The 17,500-nt window shown below is 44.3% G+C and overlaps 3 protein-coding genes across 3 annotated transcripts in view; 2 read left to right on the forward strand and 1 right to left on the reverse strand.

The window, feature by feature from the left end:
- gcc2 (GRIP and coiled-coil domain containing 2) overlaps window positions 1-8,416 on the forward strand; it is a 36,260-nt gene extending 27,844 nt beyond the window's left edge. Inside the window, exons 29-33 of the mRNA XM_083775983.1 lie at window positions 1-163; window positions 520-759; window positions 1,049-1,188; window positions 7,412-7,616; window positions 7,866-8,416. The exon at window positions 1-163 is cut by the window's left edge and continues 43 nt beyond it. Of these exons, the coding sequence (XP_083632109.1) occupies window positions 1-163; window positions 520-759; window positions 1,049-1,188; window positions 7,412-7,616; window positions 7,866-7,942 (825 nt within the window). The 3' untranslated portion in view covers window positions 7,943-8,416. The remainder of the gene's footprint in view (window positions 164-519; window positions 760-1,048; window positions 1,189-7,411; window positions 7,617-7,865) is intronic.
- On the reverse strand, window positions 2,398-6,119 carry tmem223 (transmembrane protein 223). The gene is made up of 4 exons (XM_083777355.1): window positions 5,831-6,119; window positions 4,362-4,489; window positions 3,813-4,136; window positions 2,398-3,665 (listed from the first exon to the last, which is right to left on the reverse strand). Exons 1-4 carry the CDS (start codon window positions 5,937-5,939, stop codon window positions 3,420-3,422), a joined length of 807 nt encoding a protein of 268 aa, XP_083633481.1. The 5' UTR covers window positions 5,940-6,119; the 3' UTR covers window positions 2,398-3,419.
- Window positions 8,417-12,206: 3,790 nt separating the features above from the next.
- The window catches only part of LOC310867357 (LIM and senescent cell antigen-like-containing domain protein 1), a 48,168-nt gene continuing 42,874 nt past the window's right edge, over window positions 12,207-17,500 (forward strand). Inside the window, exon 1 of the mRNA XM_083777350.1 lies at window positions 12,207-12,510. Within this exon, the coding sequence (XP_083633476.1) occupies window positions 12,461-12,510 (50 nt within the window). The 5' untranslated portion in view covers window positions 12,207-12,460. The remainder of the gene's footprint in view (window positions 12,511-17,500) is intronic.

Genomic DNA, 17,500 nt, shown 5'->3' on the forward strand with positions numbered 1-17,500 from the left:
CAGGCCCAGAGCCAGGCCTCTCTGCAGGCCCAGGCCGAGGCCCAGCGGCAGGCCTTCAGGGAGCAGGTCCGCCGGCTGCAGGACGATCACCGCTCCACCGTGGACACCCTGCAGGGTCAGCTGGGACGCCTGGAGGAGCAGATGTTCACCTCGCAGAGCCACGGTGAGTAGGACCTTGAGGCAGTTCCAGGGGGTCCAGGGACCCCCGGGGGTCCTTGAGGCAGTTCCAGGGTGTCCCCAGTAGTGATGCACCGAATATTCGGTCGCAGAAAATATTCGGACGGAAAAAATGGCTAAAAATGCATTTTCGGCCTTTTCGGTTTTGGCCAGAATAGGCAGAAAATATATCAAAGATTAGTGTATGCAATTAATGCATTCAAAACAGCAATGGTAGGAAATATATTTTTCTAATGGGCTCGCAGGCTAATACGTGTAATACAATTTGGGGGTCCTTGACATGAAAAGGTTTGAGAACCACTGGTCTAAACACGTGGCTCTCTCTCTCTCTCTCTCTCCCAGGCTCGGGACAGGTCCAGTCGGGTCGCAGGGCCTCGTCGGACCCCCAGCGCGGCAGGACCCCAGCGGAGCAGAGCCCTGCCGGGGGTCCCGGGAGCTTCGTGGGGTCCCTGGGGGACCCCCAGTCCATGGCCCGGGAGGAGGGCGAAGGCATGGAGACCACCGAGACGGAGCGCTCCTCTCCCGCACACACTCCACTGCCATCCCTGGAGCAGCTGCTCACCTCTCCTGACCCCAAACAAGGTAAGGTGTGTGTGTGTGTGTGTCATTGAGTTAGTAACTGTTGAGAATTGAAAAACGCAGGTCTCATTGAAAATGAAATATAGGCGCGTTGTATCGCTCCCCGTTTGCAAGGCCCATAAAACATTCCAGCCGGTGACTGAAATGTGACTAAAACTAAATGAAATCTATTCAAGAGACCAATGACTAAAACTAAAGTGAACTAAAGTTAAGTGGTGCACTCCAAGGAACAGCAATGTGTGTCTCTGTATGTCTGTTTAGGCTACCATGTGTGTTGTGTTCTCCTCTCCAGAGCCGTTTGTGTGGACGTTGGAGCCGACCAAGGAGGAGTTGAACCACAAGCTGAGCACAGCCACGCGAAGCATGGAACACATGAACAGCCTTCTGCACGAGACGGAGGCTACCAACGCTGTGTTGATGGAGCAGATCGCTGTATGTACACGCACGCACGCGCACACACATGCGCACACACTCACGCACGCGCGCACACACACACAGCCTTATGCAGGAGACGGAGGCTACCAATGCTGTGTTGATGGAGCAGATCGCTGTATGTACACGCACGCACGCGCACACACATGCACACACACGCACGCACACACACACACACACACACACACACACACAGCCTTCTCCACGTGACGGAGGCTACCAACGCTGTGTTGACGGAGCAGATAGCTGTATGGGTGGGTGGGGACGTAACGACTACAAATAAAGGTAAGAAAGCCTTCTAGCATGGAATCCTCCTTTAATGTATTTGTAGTATTATTATAACTAGACGGGTGCCCGGCTGTAGAGCACCGAGTTGGTAACGATGGAAGTTGGAGATCCATGCCCCTCCCCGGCTATGCAATACCCATGGTACCCATCTGTCTGTGTCCCTTTTTTGCCCATATATGGAGATTTCTGTATCTGTCTCTCTGTGTCCCTTTATGGAGTTCTGTGACAGGCATGCCCAAATTGTGATGTCCGAACAGGCCAGCTCCATATATGGAGATATAGGGGTGATCAGGTCCAGAGCCCGGGCAGATGCTTTTTGTTCTGGTTCTGGACAACCGTGGGTCCGACTGACTCGACACCGGGCACTGCACTCCCTGTGGGGGTGTGGAACGCTTGTGTCGAATTTGACGTCGGTCAAACGAACGGTTCTGGAGTTACATGGATTACAATGTATGTACGTACATACACAGACTTGGTGCATTTATAGATAGATAAAAGTTATTCTGACCATGATAATGCATTGTAAAAGTACTCAGTGACATATTCAACACGTAAATGGAATCTGAAGTTTATTTACACACATTTTGTACAGCAGCCATTATTTTTATTTATTTATTATTATTAACAGAAAATATATATACATTTTTCTCTTACTGGACAATATTTCCGGCAGCTTTTGCTCACTCTGGTGGTGGTTAGGTTACAGCATGTATTACAATGTTCTTTGATCATAAGACCACATTACTGAATGTCAGTCTCCAGGCTTTCTTCAGAACATGTATTTAACCCATTTTGGGCGGGAACCCCTTTTGGTGTTAGCATTATGTTATGCTTTATCTAATGAAAAATAGCAGATCTACAAGCTCATAGCGTGCCACCGAGTGGCACGCTACGATCTTGTAGGTCTGCTATTTTTGAAAAATCGAAGAACGACTGACATAGGAACATAGCTTTTTCAGAAAACTGTCATTTTCAAACAGACATGTTTAGAATCTGATCTCAGGTCAAAATGGTTTAAATGATTTATTACGACTCTATGGCACATTAGGAGTCCAACTAGTACTGGTGGTTCTCAAATGTTGTATTTGCAAGGACCAACCAGGAGAGGAAGAACAACCGCACACTTATTTTTAGAGGTCCGAGACAAATCTGCAACGTTTCGACCGACTACGTCTTCATCGGGCAAATATCTATATTACCCTGATGAAGACCTAGTCGGTCGAAACGTTGCAGATTTGTTGCCGCTAAATAAAGTAAGTCTCGGATGTTCTTTCTCTCTTCCTTGATGTTTGCCTTGATGCCTGACATCCAGCACCTGGCCTGAATATAGGCATTGAGATGTGCACACAATCTTCTCTGTGATTTGCAAGGACAAGAGAGGATCCAAATGGATTTGTTACACTCTCAGAGTTAAGACATGTTACGGTCATTCAGGGACTGAATCTATATGTTTATGGTCATATTATTGTCTGTTCAACGACGCCCACCACAACAAGCTGGTCATATCATGGTCTGTTCATCGTTCCTAAATGGGCCTATAAGCACCCACGGTGACATGATGACATAATGGTGACATCATTCTAAACAGGCCTATAGGCACCCACGGTGACATCATGACATCATTTTAAACGGGCCTATAGGCGCCCACGGTGACATCATGATGACATCATTCCTAAACGGGCCTATAGGCACCCACGGTGACATCATGGTGACATCATTCTAAACGGGCCTATAGGCACCCACGGTGACATCATGATGACATCATTCTAAACGGGCCTATAGGCACCCACGGTGACATCATGATGACATCATGGTGACATCATTCTAAACGGGCCTATAGGTGCCCATGATGACATCATTCTAAACGGGCCTATAGGCACCCACGGTGACATCATGGTGACATCATTCTAAACGGGCCTATAGGTGCCCATGATGACATCATTCTAAACGGGCCTATAGGCGCCCACGGTGACGTCGAACAGCTTGGCGTTGTTCAGCGCGCCGTCCTTGTCCAGCAGGAAGTAGAACCGGTGACCCTTGACCCTCAGTGGGATGAAGGAGGGCGACTCGTGCCTGTGGGCGTGGCAGGCCACGTGGGCCAATGGCACGGTGAGGCTCCGGCCCCGCCCCGCCCCCAGGGGCGACTGGCTGACCACGGTCACGGTGCGGCCGCCGCGGTGCAGGACCACCTGGGACGGGAAGAAAAGGCAGAAGTTATTAAAAGATATTATCGTGACAATCAAAACGTGCTTAAAACCTCCTCTATACGATTATTTACGATAAACGATAATAATAGCGATTTTATATATATATACACACACACAAACGGTTCCCACCTGGCTGACGGATCGAAGGCAGAACAGGGCGCCCAGTCCCACGATCAGCCCTCCCACGGCCAGGCAGCCTGCGGTGAAGCCGTACCTCCAGGCGCTGGAGCCCAGGTTCATGTCGAAGCTCCAGGGCCCGGCCAGGCCGCTGGTGGTGCTGGTGGTGGTGGCCGCAGCCCTCTGACCGCTGCTAGCGCTGCTGGTGTCGCGGAGGCCCGTGTAGGCGAAGTGGGCCAGGTAGGACCAGAACACCAGCTGACCGCCGCAGAACACGGCCAGGAGCCGGAAGAAGCGCGTCCGGTCGTGACGGAACAGCACCACGTCTTTCAGGACCTGCGTGGAGGAGATGCAGAGGAAGCAGTAGTTCATTTAGATCGTCGACTAATACTATGTCAAACAAAATGTCCGCGGCGTCGACTATCTTTTTTCACTGACAAAGTTTAGCCGATTTAGCCAACTAGAACCACTAGACTATTACTGAGATATTCCAGGTGACTAAAACTAAATGAAAACTATTCAAAGAGACTTGTGACTTAAACCTAAAATGAAAATCAGTACCTGCGTGGATGTGCAGAGGAGTCGTGGCCGCGTGGCTTTGTGGGGAGTCTGGAGGAGGAGGAGAGGGGCGGTGAAGGACCTCGTCCCTACAGGGAATGGGATGAGAGGGGCGGTGAAGGACCTCGTCCCTGTAGGGAATGGGATGTGTCACGGAAATTACATTTCAGTGGATTGCTCTTAATGTACATAATAATGTTCAGATGTACAAATAATTGTTGATTATATACATCGATCGAATAATCGCAGGCAGGTATTGTGTAATAGTTGTGACGTATACAGGATCGGTGGACACCTCAATGTATAATTGGCTCTTTTATACAGAAGAAATATATTTTTTAAATGGTCTTGGCCTCAGGTAATGTAAAGTATAAATTATATGAACATGCACGGTACATCAGGCTTAATTTTATCCTTCAACTTGTTGTTTTTGTAGCAATTTGCAGCAATTGTAGAAATATTAGACCTTAATTGTCGAATGTTTAAGTGGAGTTGATTACCAAATGGACCAAATATAAATAAGAAGTCTTGAGAGTGTAGGTTTCATTTTACACTCTCGAGAGTTAAATTATTGCTAAACATCTGCATTAATTAATTTACCAGAAGTCTACACAATTAGAGAATGTAGAAGAATTGTTATTTTTGATCATCGTTTGCCTGTTATCTCTCCTAATGGTATACCAACATCAATACATCATGGAGTTGTGGACAAAATATTATCCGACAACAACAATAGTCTTTAGTTTTGGGTCTGAGAGGCTAAATGTCATCAAATGGTGGTCCATGGCTCAAATGGGTCTGAGAGGCTAAATGTCATCAAATGGTGGTCCGTGGCTCAGATGGGTCTGAGAGGCTAAATGTCATCAAATGGTGGTCCGTGGCTCAAATGGGTCTGAGAGGCTAAATGTCATCAAATGGTGGTCCGTGGCTCAAATGGGTCTGAGAGGCTAAATGTCATCAAATTGTGGTCCGTGGCTCAGATGGGTCTGAGAGGCTAAATGTCATCAAATGGTGGTCCGTGGCTCAAATGGGTCTGAGAGGCTAAATGTCATCAAATGGTGGTCTGTGGCTCAAATGGGTCTGAGGTTAAATGTCATCAAATGGTGGTCTGTGGCTCAAATGGGTCTGAGGCTAAATGTCATCAAATGGTGGTCCGTGGACCGTGGTAGCCTGACACTGAACATATTTTTAATGGGCGTGGCTAGCGATTCAGGGGCCAGGCTAGGTCCGCGGCTCAAATGGGTCTGAGGCTAAATGTCATCAAATGGTGGTCTGTGGCTCAAATGTCATCAAAAAATGTTTTGATTGATTGATGTATTAACAGTTTGCAGAATTGCAGTACACAAGTATAAACAACTATATAGTCAAAACAGGAAATCATCATAGAGGTAAAAGGGGGAAATAAACATATACAGTGGGGGGTGGTGCGGTCCGTGGTGGTATAATATAGACATAATACATTTAATATAGACCTGCATTGAGTCCTCTGCATCTCAGTGTTGTTGTTGACATCAAGGACGTCATCTTGTGAAGAACAGCTGCAGCTTTAGATGAGAAACAGCACAGCAACAACCTCTCCATCTCCACTGCTGTCAACCTACAGGTTAATAAGGACGTTGGTGATGGTATTTCACGCGTCTTTCTCAACGCAGGTCTATATTAAATGTATGTCTAATATAATATGTATTATGACGGTACATTGACATAAAGCGGTGTCCTAAAAGCTTGTTGTGGTTTTAGCGACACATCTCAACAACGCAGCACAGGGCGCCGCCATGTTTGTTAGTGACGTCACGTGCGTACACTCCCATAGATAGGGTACGTACCGCACTCGGTCGGGTCTACGGGTAGCGCCATCGACCAAAACACGTTTCTCATATATATATATATATATATATATATATATATATATATATATATATATATATATATATATAATGTCACAAACAATCGCCTTCTTCTATCTTGATTGAATATTTTATTAGTTTGTTTGGAGGCAGGCGGGAAGCAGGAAAGTACAGTTCAATACAAGGTCTGTTAAGAGGAATTTAAAACCAAAGGAAGCCTATGGCTTGTTTCCATTGGGGTCTTTCACACTCAATTCATCTACAATTTGACTATATGAAAACAGTTGTGGTATTATGTTATGGATATGTTTGGCAAACAATAAATGAAATATATTACAGAATACAGATCATGTAGTCGACCCAGAGGAATATACATAGGCCTATGTAATTTTCTTTCTTTCTTTCTTTTTAAATAAATATATAAAATACATACAAACTTTAGTTAATTATTACAAAATATAAATTATGAAAAAGTAAGACATGACAATAGACTGTGCAAAGCGCACAATATAAGGTACATTTACAAAGAGAGAGAGATAGTACAATCAGTGAAAAAACACACAAATATTCCTCAATATCTACTAACACCTGACCTACTTAGCCAGTCTTTTATAATGAAGTCCATATTAATAATGGTAATAAACTTTATTTGTCTAGCACCTTTCATGACTTGAAATGCAGCTCAAAGTGCCAATTCCTCATGTTTTGAGGCCGTTCAGACAATAAACGGCAAATAATCCCATCCATCCATCTTCAACCGCTTATCCGTAGTCGGGTCGCGGTGGCAACAGCTCCACCAGAGAGCTCCAGACTTCCCTCTCCAGAGCAACATGAGTAACTTCACTTCAGCTTTATATTTTACTCAGAGCTTCCGTTGCTCCAGACTGTATGACGGAAGCATTTATATTTTACTCGTGATCAGAGCTTCCGTTGCTCCAGACTGTATGACGGAAGCATTTATATTTTACTCATGATCAGAGCTTCCGTTGCTCCAGACTGTATGACGGAAGCATTTATATTTTACTCGTGATCAGAGCTTCCGTTGCTCCAGACTGTATGACGGAAGCATTTATATTTTACTCATGATCAGAGCTTCCGTTGCTCCAGACTGTATGACGGAAGCATTTATATTTTACTCATCATGACTCGTGACTTGTTGCTGACATTTCGTCTGTGTGTGTGGTCTCTCTCTCTGTCTCCCCCTAGCTGCTGAAGAGCGAGCTGAGGCGCGCGGAGAGGAACGCGCAGCGCGAGAAGAGCGTGGCTAACCTGGAGTACTTGAAGAACGTCCTGCTGCAGTTCATCTTCCTGCCAGCGGGGGGCAGTGAGCGCCTGGCCCTGCTGCCCGTCATACACACCATGCTGCAGCTCAGCCCCGACGAGAAGAGCAAGCTGGCCGCTATCGCTAACGGTGCGTGTGCGTGTGCGTGTGCGTGTGCGTGTGCGTGTGCGTGTGCGTGTGCGTGTGCGCGTGCGTGTGCGTGCGTGTGTGTGTGTGTGTGTGACTGTGTGTATTGGATTAGAATGCAAGAGATTTTAAAAAGTATGGTCTGTTGCACTGGCCTGCTAATTCTTATTCTAAAACTGCTTCAACCTTACATGAGAGTTGTTTATTTAAACCCATGTGTGCTCATGTGCTTGTTCTGGTTCTTTTCTCCAGGAGAGGAGGAGTCTGCTGCAGGCTCCCGAGGATCGGGCTGGTCTTCCTACCTCCACAGCTGGTCTGGGATCAGATAGACCAGGCAGTAGTACACCACACCACTGACTGGGACCATCACACTGGGAGAGTTTAGCTGGTCTGGGATCAGATAGACCAGGCAGTAGTACACTACACACCACTCTGACTGGGACCATCACACTGGGAGAGTTTAGCTGGTCTGGGATCAGATAGACGAGGCAGGAGTACACTACACACCACTCTGACTGGGACCATCACACTGGGAGAGTTTAGCTGGTCTGGGATCAGATAGACGAGGCAGGATCCGTACCCGAGTACACTTCATTAAACTGTATTCAGTGCTTTCACATTGTAGCGATCCGTATCCGAGTACACTTCATTCAACCACTTCTGCAGCGAGCGGATGCATTTACAAATGGAGGATGACATTCCTGTCAGTGTAACTCTTTCATGAAACCGTGAAGTTCTGTGATTATTTATTCATTTTACATACTAACCAGAACCCGCCCTTCAAGGTGGTGGTATGACATAAAAAAAAAAAAAAAAAATATATATATATATATATATATATATATATATATATATATATATATATATATATATATATATATATATATATATATATATATGAAATGAGCTGATCTGCAAGCTTACAGCGCATAAAAACATGCTTTTTTCCACAGTTAAAAAACAGTTGAAAATATAAGTTCTGAGGGATACACAGGATAGGTAGGCACTATATTGACATCTGGGCACCTCGGAATGTTGTAAAATAAAATATTAGAAAAATGGTTTAAAGTAACGCAAGGTATAAATGATGTGAACATGCACAGCAGTGTTGTTTTCGTCGACTAAAACTATGAACTAAATGTTCGTCAACTACCTTTTTTTCACTGACTAAACTAAATGAAAACTAAGCTATGATGACTAATACTAAATATACTGACAATTTCGTCAACCAATAAAAACTAGACTAAAATGTTAGGAAGGGACTAGTGGACAAGAGATCCAGTATAAGTCCTTTTACACTTGTTTGCATGCTGAAAATAGCAGATCCACAAGATCACAACGTGTCGCAGCGCAACGTTTTGTGAGCTTGTAGATCGGCTATTTTCAGTTAAATTATATTTAAATTTAAAAATATTTTTCACTAAATCAACTAGATTTAGTCGACTAAAATCATCTGATATTTAGTCGACTAAAATTAGACTAACACTAAAACATTCCAGGTGACTAAAATGTGACTAAATGAAGGTTCATTCCAAAGACTATGACTAAACTAAAATAGAAATTTGCTGCCAAAAACAACACTGATGCACACAATACATCATTATCATCCATAGTTGTATCTCTCCTTCAACTTCTCCTTTATGCCCCTAAATGATGGATATGCAGGTTCTGCTACTGAATCATTCCGCTTTTGATCGCAAGCATGCATGTGATTAACGGGAGCGGTTTAAACATTGTGATTTAACTCGTCTTTCTTTAAACCGACGGGTACTTTTAAACGTGTGGCATTTCGCTAAGCATCTTATCCAAAAACGGATCTATGTATATAATAAATAGGGTGTGTGTGTGTGTGTGTGTGAGGGTGGGGTTCAGTGCCTTGCTCAAGGGCACCTCCTCAAATAAGGGCATTTGACTGTTGACTGTAATGGGCTGTGGGAGTGGGGAGAGAAGCAATCAACTTTAACAGATCTACAAGCTTGAGTTTGAGAACGACTGATATAGAAACATGAGGCTTTTCAGAAAACTGTCGTGATTTAGAAGAGATTTTGTAGGATCTGTTCTCAGGTCTAAATGGATTAATGAAGGTCGACTAAACGATGGCTACGCGTAGCGGCGGCCGTTGGCTTGTGATTGCAGATTCCTTTGTATTTATAACCATTTTGTTGTCATATTACTATTGTTATTATTATTATTATGATTAATTCGTTGTCTTTACCAAAATCAAATTAGCCTATTACAAAAGTGTGTGTATGTTGTAACAATGCGATTGGGAAACACATTGAATTGGATGTATCGTTTTGTTCAAGACAGGGTCTTCCCTTTACTGGTCTAGAGTGAAATAATCTTTCCATAATGTTTGGATATTATAGCACATGAAAATCGGACACGGAACGCCCAACGATTACCAAAAATAAAGAAAAGAAACGATGTTTAAGTTCAAATGGGTCTATATTTATTTATGCTTGAAGTCTTAACTAGGAGAGGGACATGAATAAAGCCATGTACCATTCTGTATCATTCCCCATGGCAGCTTCATAACTGAATGTATTTCTTGTGCATTTTGTGGTGGTTCGATCAATTAATCTGATCGCAAAGCTTATAGACATGATCAATGAAACTGTGTAATAAGAATTACTGGTCAATAAATTGAACTGATTTGTTTTACAGATTTGGTCTGAGTTATAATGTCATGATCACTGGCTTTTCAATAATATATCACAGATATATCAATATCAGATATTAACCTGCACCCGCATTAAGTGGCATTAACATTCCATATACTGACGATCCTCCGAAATTACACTAGGGGTCACCGTTGTGCCATTTTTGACAGTTTGCATTACAGTACATTTCGAAGCACTACTCAATACAAAGACTTAACTGTGGACGACACCATAAAGCTTTACACTTGTTTACAAGTTTACCTTGTTCAATTCATCATAACATTTAGAGACGTACAACTATACACCTCTATTTAGCCAAAGAACAGAACAGGAATGCATCATAAATAAATGTTGAAGCTGTACTGTACGGTATAGTTTAAGTTAATTTGCAATGCAAAAGGATGAAAGCGCCTTTTTGTACCTTTATTTACTGAAGTGAATTTTGAATAGCAGACTTTGACTTGAAACCGAGTAATTTACTATGTTGTATTACATAGTAGTAGACTACTGATACCTTATACTGTAGTATATAGTCCTAGTATTCTATTGATACTTTTATATTTAGGCTTAAGGTAAAACATTTGAGTGCTTTTTAGCCTATTATAATTGTAGCCTACTACTGAGTAATTAAGTGACCAATTCATCTTCAGGTTCAGGTTCAGGTTCAGGTTCAGGTTTATTTGTCATTTGTATAGATACAGAGTATACATACAATGAAAATTATTTTGCTCAGAGCACTCTCCGTCTTACATACACAGGACATAAACAAACATCTAAAGTGCAAGAAAAGACAAAAAACAGTAAAAGAAAGTGCAAGTGAAGTGAAGTGCAATACAGTTCAAGGTCAGCTGTTCAGCAGCCTGACTGCCTGGGGGTAAAAACTGTTACTGAGACGGGTGGTACGAGATTTGATGCTCTGGTAGCGTTTTTTGGAGGGGAGTAGTTTGAACAGGGTATTTGCGGGGTGGCTGGTGTCTTCCATGATGTTATGGGCTTTTTTCATACAGCGAGTGGTGTAGATGTTATGGAGACTGGGTAATTCTGTAGTGCCGATGATTTTAGCTGCTGTTTTAATGGTCCTCTGCAACCTGTTGCAGTCCTGAGCGGTCGTGTTACCGTACCACACTGTGATACAGCCTTGGACTTGGACTCGGAGGGGGTGGGGGCATGCCTCAAGTGCGCGTGCACGTCATAATGCGCGTGTCCAGATGTTTTCCTCCTCGAGACAGAGAGGACAAAACTTCCTTATAAGGAAATCTATGCGACTTATAACCAATAATGACGTATTGTTACTGTATTGTCTCATATTTCCAAACATATTAAGGACGCTCAGCTGTCTTTGAGAAGTGGGGCTCGGGTCCATTTGGTTCCATGTGTTACACTCTCAGAGTTATTGAGGGGGGGTAATCCTTGAAATCAAAGTTGTTTTTATTTTATATAACTTTATATGAACAATAACAAAGCTCGCCATTTAATAATAGAAAAGTAAGAAAAATAAACCAATAAAAAGTAGCATTCCATCCCGATCCTCCGCCATGTTGGTGAGTTGGGGGAAAAACGGTCGTTTTTGTGCATAAACTATAAAAGCTCTGAACCGATATTTTAAGATGCAATAGACTTTATTGGAGAATAAAGAACACATTTTATAAATTTGCGTGAATATACAGTCGACAAAATCATAATAATACAATTACAGTAATCCCTCAATCAGTCAGTATAGTATTGTTTACATTTTGGCAAAGATAAAACGGGGCGGGTCTATATGTTGGTCAGAGAAATTACATTAACAGAGAGAGAGAGAGAGAGAGAGAGAGAGAGAGAGAGAGAGAGGGACAGGAAGAGAGGAGGAGAGAGAGAGAGTCAGAGAGAGAGAGAGAGAGAGAGAGAGACAGACAGACAGAGAGAGAGAGAGAGAGAGAGAGAGAGAGTCGAGAGAGACACACACACACACACACAGAGAGAGAAAGAGAGAGGCAGGCAGAGGCGAGGCTCTCTCTATCATCGCCATTGGAGTATCATTGCATTGTAACAGTTATAGAATCTATCTGAATGCACAGTAGCCTGTTTAACATAATATCTGTCTGCGGTGTAGACGGACAGACAGACAGACAGACAGACAGACAGACAGACCTTCTCAACGTGACTGATTGAAGATTGAAGACAGACGGATAGACAGGGGTCGAGATGCTGGGGGTCGCAGAGATGACCAACGGGTCTGCCACCAACGGGAACGGGTGAGTTTATAAACATAATATAATACTCTATAGGCCTACATAGTCTCTGGTGATGTTTGTACCGGACTGGACTGATTCGGAACGGAACGGAACGGAACGGGTCTTTCATTGTGTCTGTTTTGTTTGCTTGGTTCGCGTTGTTTGTAAAGGAGCAGCAGCTGTTGGGACTGTCCTGCTGATTAGTTACTTTTCACTGTTTGTTGTCACTTTGCCTTTCCTTTGTAAAAAAAAAAAAAAGTTTCCAAGGCACTTTATACACAGTATATGCTCAGGATCCAGGAAGCTATCTGTGCATGGTTTGTCAAACGTTTTCATTTCAAGGAAAGACCCCCCCCCCCCCTCCCCCTCCCCCTCCCCTCCAGGCGAGAGTGACAGACCTGGCTGTAAAGAATGTGGTCCATTTGGTTCTCAAACTGTTGTTACTGCTGAGTACAACATAAGGACCCCAAATGAATGAAAGGGCTTCATGCAGTTTGTTGGATAAGTCCTTCTCTAGCACTACTGTACATTGTACTGTACTGTGCTTAATTGTCCATTGATTGATTGATTAACAGTTTACAGAACTACAGTAAATTTCAAGCACAACTCAATACAAAAACTGTTAACTGTGAGTGGACGACACCATAAAGCATTACACTTGTTTACAAGAGGGCCCACCATTTCCAATTCATCAACACAATTAGAGACATACGAATATACACTATATAGTCAAAACAGGAAATCATCATAGGAGGTAAAAAGGAAAAAGAAACATATACAGTGAGGGTTGGGGGGGGGGGGGGTATTCAGATTTTACAGGGGTTTTGTAGGAGTCAAGGGATTTGCATGTCTTAATGACTGTTGGTAGGGCGTTCCAAATTGTGGTGGCATAGGAGCGAAATTAATTTAGTCCCTTGTCTGTGCAGAATCTGGGTTGCAGACTGGTGTTGTGTGTGTGGATTTTGTTGACATTGAGGAAGTATTTAGACAGGTACATGGGTATCTTAGTGAAGTATTTAGACAGGTACATGTTATCTTAGTGAAGTATTTAGACAGGTGCATGGGTATCTTAGTGAAGTATTTAGACAGGTACACGGGTATCTTAGTGAATTATTTAGACAGGTACATGGGTATCTTGGTGAAGTATTTAGACAGGTACATGGTATCTTGGTGGTGTAGCGAATCTTGTGGACCAGACCCATTGCAAGATGCTGTACTCTGTTGTCAACCCTAGCCATTCCAGCCTGTCAAAGTGGGCAGGGGTGAGGTGGGTTCAAGGAGTGAGGCCAAGTAGTAGTCTGACCAGTTTGTTTTAGGAAGTCTGGAGCCTTGTTTTAAGGGTGCTGTGGTACCAATAGGTGCATGCATAGTCGTAGAAACCTTGTACGAGGGATGGAACCTAGGTAGCACTGAGGAAGGGTCCCAGGACCCAAATCTACACCGATTGCTCCATCTCCTCTCTTATGCTGTGTAATGTGTTGGCATGCTCTGAATGAATAAACAACACTAATACCAGCGGGGCTGATACGTGTCAGTTTGGGGGTCCACAGGGCTGATACATGTCAGTTTGGGGGTCCTTGGCGTGGAAACAGTTTTAAATTTTAACAACCAATCAGTGGTGGTGTTGTTGCAGTGCTGCCAGGACAGGAAGTCCTGTCACCTCCCTGACCTGTGTGCGTGTGCGTGTGCGCATGTGTGTGACAGCCTCCCTCAGTGTGTGTTGTAGTTGTGTTACAGTCAAATGTGTCCCCTGAAGACAACGACTGTTATTGCAGTTGTTAGAGCCTGACTAGCATGAACGTTACAGAGAGTGTTAGAGAGAGGCAGCGGCTGAAATCCTGTTAGTGGGCACTTTTGGACAAAAAAAAAATAGCAGATCTCATCATCATCATCAATTTTCGACCGCGGTCGAGATCGTGGATTTCACAATATCACGCCAGACTTCCCGGTCCTTCATTTCCATCCCCAGTTCCTGTTTACTGATGCCTGTGTCCCTAGCGATGACATCAGGGACCTCTGGTCTGCTTTGAGGCAGGACTCCAGGGAAGAAGGGAAGATATAACCCCATTGTCAGCTCTGTAGCAGCTGACAATGACTTCTGGATCGGACTAGTGAAGAAACACAGGGGAGGTTTCCGTATATTAGATTAGTCGATGGGTGGCTCTTCCAAGACAGATTTTGCGCTCTCATTAGAAGGCGGGTGTAAGTGCCATCCAACTGATCCTCTTGTTTCTTTGAAAGTGTCCATGTCTCGGAGCAATAGAGTATAGAATAGGCTCAAATAAGCTGGGATGACCAGATTCTATGCATGTCATTGCAGGCTGACCAGGCCATACCCTTCCTAGTTTGAAAGTCCTTTTGGGAAGAAGATATATAGCTGATCTACAAGCTCACAACGCGTCGGTTCCTGCTGCAGGCTCCACTGGTAAGGAAATGGTGGTGCTGCAGGCTCCGTTTGCGGCTTGAATGGCCCTAATTACCATTAACACTATCCCAAACCCTAACCTCACAGGAAGCCACGGGTGAGTTTTAACCCGCAGCACGGATTAGTTGTAACCCGCCACGCATGGAGGGAGCTCTCTCTAGGTCCTCCTCAGACGAGCCCTCCATCGTCGTTTCCAGTCATGCTGGTTCTCTAATGTCTCCATACATCTGTCCGCTTGTTGGTGCTTTGCGCTCCTGCGTCTTTCTTGAGTACATCCACATAATATGTTAGTATTATGTTAGTATGGGACGTCCTCGTGACCGGTGCCCGTGTGTTGGTTCCCACAGCACCAGTTTGCTGGCTGGCAGCTCCTGGTGTCTTTGGCAGTGTCCTGCTAGTCTCATTCTCCTGGCTGCTATTTTCTGGCTCACCCTTGGCATTCCATCATACGGATTTGTGTTGGTAACATGTGTGTTCTTACTGATGTTGAGTGCTGCATGCAGCATTCTGGTGTAGCACCCATCGAGAGACTTCTGCAGGGTTGGCTTCAAGGTCCAGCATTCACATGCCGTATAGGAGAACAGACTCTACCGTTGCGTAGAAGAAGCTTGGCTTGACGGGGGAGGTTGGAGTTCCATACACTGGCCATGGCGTTTAGGAAGCCATGGGTGAGTTTTAACCCGCAGTACAGGCCACGCAGGTCTGACTAACGGCATGTCTGACTCATGGGCAGTCCACCCTGCTACTGAGTAGAGGACAGTGCTGTTTATTAATATTATTTGATTGATTGACTTTATTAGTCAGAAATGTAATCCGCCCAGTGATACAGTGAGACATTGAGGCTAACTCTACTCCGAGTCTCTCTCTCGTGTGACTGAACTTCTCACCCTATCTCTAAGGGAGATGCCAGCCACCCGTCGGAGAAAACTCATTTCGGCCGCTTGTATTCGTGACCTTATTCTTTCGGTCATGACCCACACTTCATGACCATAGGTGAGAGTAGGAACACTTCATCACCATAGGTTATTAGGTGAGAGTAGGAAGGAAGATTGTTCGGTAGACGGAGAGCTTTGCCTTCTGGCTCAGCTCTCTCTTCGTCAGTGAGCGGTACAGCGACTGCAACACCGCCCCTGCCGCTCCGATTCTCCGGCTGATCTCCAATATTCTGTTGCCAATGCTGTTGAATTTTATTAACTCAAGTCACATTTTTAATACAAACCTTTTGCTTTTTTACAGTGTGTTTATATTCTGGTACAGTGTTGAAACAACACTGTTCTGGTATTGCTAGATTTGCTACTTTTACTCAAGTAAATAAACCTAAACCAATCAGTCTGGCCTGAACTTCTTCTACCTCGTTAGAGAGGTCAGAGGTCACCATAGACGCTGAGACGCCAGTGGCCTTTTTCTGACTGTAGTTATTGGCCCTTGAGGGCGATACTATACTGACCCAGTCTCAGCACATTCGCTTCCTATCATTGTGTGTGTGTGTGTGTGTGTGTGTGTGTGTGTGTGTGTGTGTGTGTGTGTGTGTGTGTGTGTGTGTGTGTGTGTGTGTGTGTGTGTGTGTGTGTGTGTGTGTGTGTGTGTGTGTGTGTGTGTGTGTGTGTGTGTGTGTGTGTGTGTGTGTGTGTGTGTGTGTGTGTGTGTGTGTGTGTGTGCGTGCGTGCGTGCGTGCGTGCGTGCATGCGTGCGCGCGCATCGTTCATTACATCAGCGGTTTCATAAATGGCCTACTGTCGTGTTTTATGAATGAGTATTTCATGGTTATGAAATCAGCTTTGTTGTTTAATATTTTTTACACTCATACTAAGGTTTATTGGCCATTAAGATGTCAGTAGCCTAATAAAATGGATAATGTATGGTTGTTTTATTTTATTACAGTCTGGCTGTGTTGCCATTCATTCACTCATTCACTCACTTCATTCACTCACTCATTCATTCATTCACTCACTCACTCACTCACTCACTCACTCACTCACTCACTCACTCACTCACTCACTCACTCACTCATTCATTCACTCACTCACTCACTCACTCACTCATGGATGAATGGCCATGGTTATAATGGGCGTGTTTATAAGGAGGTGTGGTTATAATGGGCGTGTTTATAAGGAGGTGTGGTTATAATGGGCGTGGTTACATGGGGGTGTGGTTATAATGGGCGTGTTTATAAGGAGGTGTGGTTATAATGGGCGTGGTTATATGGGGGTGTGGTTATAATGGGCGTGGTTATATGGGGGTGTGGTTATAATGGGCGTGGTTACATGGGGGTGTGGTTATAATGGGCGTGGTTATAAGTCGTGTAGGATTTAGAATGTCTCTGTATGTTTCAGCTTTAAACACGAGGCACACACACACACACACACACACACACACACACACACACACAGCAATTAGATATGCATGCCTGTGTGTTTCCAGTTTGTTAAAGGGAAGACGGTGAAGGAGGGTGAGTTCAGACAGACAGACAGGCTGCATTTTGCCGTGAGTCACACAATACAATCCAATGCGATTCACTCAGTTAGAGTTCCATTCAGTGTGAGTCTGAACGGAACAATGTGGTGTGCGTGCATGCATGCGTACGCG

The sequence above is a fragment of the Protomyctophum parallelum genome (genome assembly GCF_964188405.1).
Source record: "Protomyctophum parallelum genome assembly, chromosome: 11".
NCBI lineage: Eukaryota > Metazoa > Chordata > Actinopteri > Myctophiformes > Myctophidae > Protomyctophum > Protomyctophum parallelum.